The 6621-nt window shown below is 45.3% G+C and overlaps 1 protein-coding gene across 1 annotated transcript; it reads left to right on the top strand.

The window, feature by feature from the left end:
* The first annotated feature begins 3591 nt into the window (after nt 1-3591).
* LOC130048745 (uncharacterized protein F54H12.2-like) lies at nt 3592-4995 on the top strand. The gene is made up of 2 exons (XM_056145786.1): nt 3592-4558; nt 4751-4995. Exons 1-2 carry the CDS (start codon nt 3592-3594, stop codon nt 4993-4995), a joined length of 1212 nt encoding a protein of 403 aa, XP_056001761.1.
* The last annotated feature ends 1626 nt before the right edge of the window (nt 4996-6621 follow it).

Here is a 6621-nt window from a genome sequence, read left to right as displayed (position 1 = left end):
AGCCGATGTCTCCAGCTTCAAACAAGACAATAATGGGTATACGTTTTTATTATGTGCCATTGACGTGCTGTCTAAATATGCCTGGGTCGTGCCTTTAAAACAGAAAACGGGGAAAGAAATGATACGAGGCTTACGACGGATTTTTCGAGAGGGACGTCGCCCCGTGCGCATTCAGTCCGATCAAGGAAAAGAATTTACCAATAAAGAATTTCGTCAAGCCTTCAAATCCATTCATTTCTTTACGACCCGTAATGCCGAAACCAAAGCCAGTATTGTGGAACGTTTTCAACGCACGCTGAAAGCACGTATGTGGCGGTATTTTACACGTCATAAAACACGACGATATGTGGATGTCTTGGCCGATCTGGTGTATGGTTACAATCATACCTATCATCGCAGTATCCGGCGAGCTCCTGCTCAAGTCAATGCCAAGAATGTCTTGACCGTATGGAAAACCTTGTATGGAAAACAGAGTGCCGATGCCACGAGTCGTTTGCAAGTGGGGGATCGTGTACGCATTAGTAAAGCCAAACGTACGTTTGAAAAAGGATATTTACCGAATTGGACCAAAGAACTGTTTACCATCTCTAGAAAAGTGCCAGGACGCAACGTCTATCGCATTCAAGATGATCACGGGGAAGAATTAGAAGGAACCTTTTACGAGAAGGAATTACAACAAGTGATTAAAGACGATGATGTCTACGAAGTGGAGGAAATCTTAGGGTATAAAAACCGGCGTGTGGGAAAAAAAGTCATTTCAGAAGTCAAAGTGCGTTGGAAAGGATATCCTCCCAGTTTTGATTCATGGATTCCGCAAGCGGATCTCATTCGACCATGACCACCCAGTGGACTTTCTTGGGTGAAAAAGTCCCTCGAGCAGAAATTGTGTATTTTGCACAATTATTCCTCTGTTTAACCATCATTATTACGTCGGTCGTCATGTTAGCCTTAGGCGATCCCAATCGCGATTTTTGGATGGTGACCTTAAGTTCTCTCGTAGGCTACGTCATGCCTAGTCCACAAATGACGTTAGCGACCCCGAGTATAAAACAGGAGTCCCCTTCACCTGAGAGATCAGTTCACCATGGCTAACACACAGTACGCCTGGAAACAAGAGGGAAAGAAAACGGCATGGTTTGCAGATAAGCAAATGTGTTTGATGCATTGTAAACAACACAAAACGTCCACGCATCCTGTGTACTTGTACAAACGGATACTGATACCTCACGGATGGTCAGCCTTTATCATGAAGACTAAATATCAAGAGTTTCGTTGGAAAGTCAAAGCCTTCTGGGGATTGATGGGACGACAAGACGAATCCGATTGGACCTTAAATGAGAGTCCTTGGTTTGACCATTCCGAGGACTGTCTCCGACATTTCAAAGACATGATCAATGAAGGTTATGATGTGGCCGATTGCTGGGGAACCCGACACTATCTGGTGATGCGACGACGCTTAGTCCCGAGACGAACACTAGAGTTGGAAGACTCGGAAGCGTTGATGTGGGGTGGTGGTGGTCGCGATCAAGAAGAATGACATGTAAAATTGTGTATTAACATTATGTTGTATGTTCAATAAAATATGAAAATGTTCATTGTGTTATGAGTATAAATAGAGAAGGAAACAGAGACAGGGTCTCATTTAAGACATCATGGCTGGAGGAGAAGGGTTTTACATGACTCTGTTGAGTGATGGGTCGATGGAATCGTTTCCGACGAATACGACGGCTCAATTTAAAACGTTATTGCCACACACCATGGACTTAACGGATGGAGAATGGGAAGTCGGATTGACCGAAATGATGTACTCGGCCAACTTACAAAACGTATCGGATAGCGAGGCTTATGTGGACGTTCTCATTCCAGATCCGTATACGCAATATGTCCAAGATCCCAACACTTATAAATGGGAAAGATTTAAGACAGAGAATATGGGCAAAGTCACGATGGCCGGGTGTGAGGTGGTGGTCCCCTGGGATCTGACGCCATGGTCCCATCTCTTTGCGGGAGGGGATAGTTTATTTCCCTTCGATATCATTCGCATTCACTTCCGACCCGGAGCTTATACACAACCTTTGGCGTTAATCAATGAAATCAACGCAGCCTTAAGGAGAACCCTGTGGAAAGTATGGAGGGAGTTAGGGAATCCTAACGACGAGGGGAACAACCAGCTCTTAGTGTATCACCCCGAGTACGATCGTGTCGAGTATCAGTTTAATGGGAAAGCACTGAGATCTACCCCCATGTGCATTCGTTTCCCTACGCCCTTAGCGTACAAGCTAGGTCTGGATAGTGACAAAATGATCCTGGGCGATGAAACCATGACGAAATGGATCAACGTGAATTACTTGGGGAACACGACCATGGATGTCTACGACAATCTGAAAGCCATGTATGTGTATTGTGACATTGTGGATCCTCAAGTGGTGGGCACCAACAAATTGAAATTATTGAGAGTCGTCCCCTGTACGGCTCAATACGACGATCGACAACAAGCCCGTTGGGAACCGATTCGAGCCGAATATTTGAAACTGAGTAAGAAATATTTCGATACCATTGAGGTACACATCATGAATTCTTTAGGGCGTCCTATGGGGTTTTTAAATGGGCGCTCCTTAGTCAAACTTCATTTCCGCAAAGTGTATTGAAAGATGAAGTACCATCGAGGAGTCAGACGCCAGAAAGGACACGGAATCTGGTTTCTCATTCCGTGGATTGCCAATGCCATTGTGGGTCAAGCGGGTCAAAGAAAGAAGAGAAAGAGACGGCGTAAAAAGTATAAAAAGCGGGTGTAACCCCTAACGAATTTCATTTACATCAAGATGCACTACCATAAAGGTTTAATACGGCAGCAGGGTCACGGGCTTGGAGCCCTGCTGGGAATAGCCAGCAAAGTGGCGGGTCCCCTGATCAGCGGATTATTAGGTGGAGCCCCCGCACAACAGCAACAACAACAACGTCCTGTCTATCAAGAGAGATATTATGATTACGACCGCCCTTATCGCTCTTATCAGAGGAGACGACGTAGAAGCCATCCAACAGAAGAATATGATCCAGAATCTGAAAAGCAGAAGGGAAAAGGATTTTTCACCGATTTACTCAAATCGGGGGCTAAAAGTGCCTTAAAGGCTGCTGCTAAAACAGGGATGGATGTGTTAGATAATAAACGATCACTCAAAGACGCTCTCAAGACACACGGTGCCCAAGCCCTGAAAGAGACAGCAGGGTATGCCCGTAGGCGAAGATCTCGAAAAGCCCCATCCAAACGAGGAAGAAAACCACGCACAGGAATACTCAGGAAGCCTGGAACCACGACCCTCAAAAGAAAACAGGTGGGAAAACAGGTGGGAATACAGGAAGGAAAAGGATTTGTTAAAAGAAAACAACGTATCTTAGCTCGGGGTGGACCTCATAAGAGACCTAGGAAGCAGCCTAGGAAGCGATCTAGGAAGGGAGGTAGGAAGCTAGTGAAAAGGGGTAAGCCAAAACGCTCTCTGGATATTTTCGACTGAGAACCCTATAAAAAGGGGGTGAGAAGGAGCCCAGAACACATTTGATGCCAGTTCACGCTGAGTAACACATCGTTCCAATATGATGCACCGAGAATCTTGCGCTTGTGGCACCAGCAGTTTAGAACTGTTTAAAGTGCCCCCGACCAACGTCACTTTAGAAGATTCGAAATGGATGGAATATTACCCCATTTCCAGTACCCTCAACTCGGATACGGCTCCGATTGAATTTGAAATCAAAGGACAAGGAGATGAATATCTGGATTTATCCCAAACTTATCTCCAGATGGTATGTAAATTCACGAAAGCCAATGGAACGAATCTCGCAGGAGGCAATTCGACCTCGACCCCCGTGAATAACATTCTCCATTCCTTGTTCAGTGAAATCGATGTCAGTCTCAATGGAAAAGTCATTACCCCGGGGACGGATACTTATCCCTACAAAGCGTATCTGGAGAAATTGTTGTCTTATGCACCCAAGACTCTGGAAACCCAGATGAGAGCCTGTAGCTTGTGGGAAAAAGATACGGCAGGACATATGGATGAGGTCAAATTAGAAGCTCTGGCTCAAACTCCTGTGGAATTTGCAGTAGTGAATAACAAAGTCAACATCGCGGCCGTCATCCCGACTCCCGAGTATCCGGATGATTCCAAGAATGTAGGGTTGAGAAAACGTCACGAGAAGATTACAGAGAGTAAGGAGATCGTGTTGATGGATCGATTACATCTGGATTTGTTTGAGCAAGAGAAATGTCTCCCTAATGGCTTGGATGTCCGTCTCCGATTCAATCGCGCTCGACCCCAGTTCTACATGATGACCGCTGCCGGGAGTAGTGGGAAAGTGGTCATTCAAAGTATGATCTTGTGGGTGAGAAAAGTCAAACCTGTGCCGAGTATCATTAATCTCATCAATCAGCAACTGAGTACTCAAACGGCGAAATATCCATTGAGACGAGTGGAAGTGAAAACCTTCACCATTCCTAGTGGCACCCAATCTAAAATCACCGATCATCTGTTTCAAGGACAGATGCCTAAACTGATCGTGTTGGGTTTTGTGGACAATGCGGCTTTTAATGGGGATAATACCCGAAACCCCTTTCATTTCCAAAATGAGAGAGTCAAGAAATTAGAAATCAGTATCAATGGAGAAATGATGGAAACCCGCCCTTTGGAACCTAATTTCACCGACGATCAGTACCTGAGATCGTATTTGAGTCTGTACAAAGGCTTGGGAAAATTAGGCCAGGACTGGGCTCCGGACATTACCCTGGAAGAGTATAAAAACGGTTACACCCTCTGGTGTGAGGATTTCACGAAAGATCAAGAAGCCCAGACGGATAAATTTCATCTCATACAGACGGGGAACTTGAGAGTGGAAGTGCAATTTGCCGCCAACGTAGCCAGGACCTTAAACTGTGTGGTGTATGCCGTGTTCGACAATCTGCTAGAAATCAACAAACAACGAGAAGTCAGCATCGATTACTAAGAGAGAGATGGATACTCAGCAATTGAGAGATGTTTTACAACGATATTTAGGACCGGCGTTTGCCGGTGTGTATCCTCGAGATGTCATACCTGAGCTGTTACCTCATCACAAAGCCATCGTGGTGAATACAGACCCTCACGATCGCCCTGGAGCGCATTGGGTCTGTTTGTATTTGAGTAGCCCTACCGTCGAATATTTTGATTCTTACGGATTACCTCCCAGCCATAAAGACATCCAAGACTTTATTCAACGCCACGGAGAGACTTGGATTCATAACACCCATTGTTATCAAGATTTGAATACGGATGTCTGTGGACAATACTGTGTGTATTTTTTACATCAACGCCATCGCCATAGAAGCACCGTACGAGAATGGTTACTTCCCTGGAAAGGCACGGCCTTACAACGCGATCGTTTTGTGGCGGATTGGTTTAAAGAGACCTTCCGAAAACCGAGAACCCATCAAGGACAAACTTGTCAATGTCAAAGACTGAATGTATTGTAAACTATGTTATTGTTATTGTTTATAGTTGGAGTTTAATAAAACGTTGGAAAAAAAAAATTTCTTGTCATTGTAATCAACCATGTCTTTTCAAAAAGAATGGGTAGCCCTGAAAAGGGCTGTTTTCTTTCTCTCTCTCTCTCTCTGTTCTTGGTCTTTTCTCTTCTTCTTCTCTCTTCTCTTCTCCTTCTCTTCTTCTTCTTTTCTTCTCCGTCCCCCTCACTGTCTGTTCTTCTTCTTCTTTCTTCTCTTCTTTTTCTGCTCCTCCGGGGGTTGCTCGTGGTCAAACACAAAAACGGGCAGCCAGCCGTGTTTAAAAAACAATCTCCCCGGAGGCCGCTGCACCACTTCTAACTCTGCGTCCCAGTTTTCCTCAGGCGGGGGCAGATCCTGGCTCATGGGCGGTGGGGGAAGAGCCTCCCGTGAGGCCGGCGGAGCAATCTCTTGCTCCCAATCCTCCTCCCATTTGATACAATAATCATTCACTGTAGGGTCTGGTCCTACTCTACGGCTCATGGTTCTGGTTCCTTTAAAAAATCGGAATGCCAGATTTTGACGTTGCGCTCGGTTTAAAAAGGCGAGAGCGCGGACGTCCTCGAAAACATCCCCTACCTCAGATGGCTGACGTCATGTTGATGACTCCTCAAAAAACACTATATACATAGGTCACTTGTTACCATTTTTCTCAATCATGTCGTTTGAACGGTACGCGGATGATGAGAAAGATGTACTAGTGTGTGGGTATTGCCGAGGACATTGGTCAACTTGTGGGTGTTTTCATTATAAAAAAGAAAACATCCTGGCCAAACAGAAGTGGATAGAGAGATTGGCAGAGCTGAATTATTATCCCTTTGTCTATAAATGTTGTAGTCACACTAGAGAACCCTGGCTAGAGTGTAAGTGTCCGCAGCATTGTACCATCACCCCTGAAGAAGAAATAGCACATAAGGACTGTACCTGTGAGATCTGTCAGGAGTTTAGAGAGCGCTGGACTCAGAGAAAGTTTGATCCCCGGCTGTTTCAACATTGTCCTTACAGTCAAGAACCCTGGTCAACGTGTACCTGTGAGACCTGTCAACCAGCATGGCGGTGACGGATCTACGAGGAGATGTATTATCTCTACC

The sequence above is a fragment of the Ostrea edulis genome, chromosome 7, assembly GCF_947568905.1.
Source record: "Ostrea edulis chromosome 7, xbOstEdul1.1, whole genome shotgun sequence".
Lineage (NCBI taxonomy): Eukaryota > Metazoa > Mollusca > Bivalvia > Ostreida > Ostreidae > Ostrea > Ostrea edulis.
This window is presented reverse-complemented; position numbering and strand designations above follow the sequence as displayed.

Coding starts and splice junctions, on each gene's coding strand:
- LOC130048745 (XM_056145786.1), top strand. CDS start 3,592: ATGATGCACCGAGAATCTTGCGCTTGTGGCACCAGCAGTTTAGAACTG. Junction 4,559..4,750: donor GCCTAAACTGATCGTGTTGG/GTTTTGTGGACA, acceptor TGGGAAAATTAG/GCCAGGACTGGGCTCCGGAC.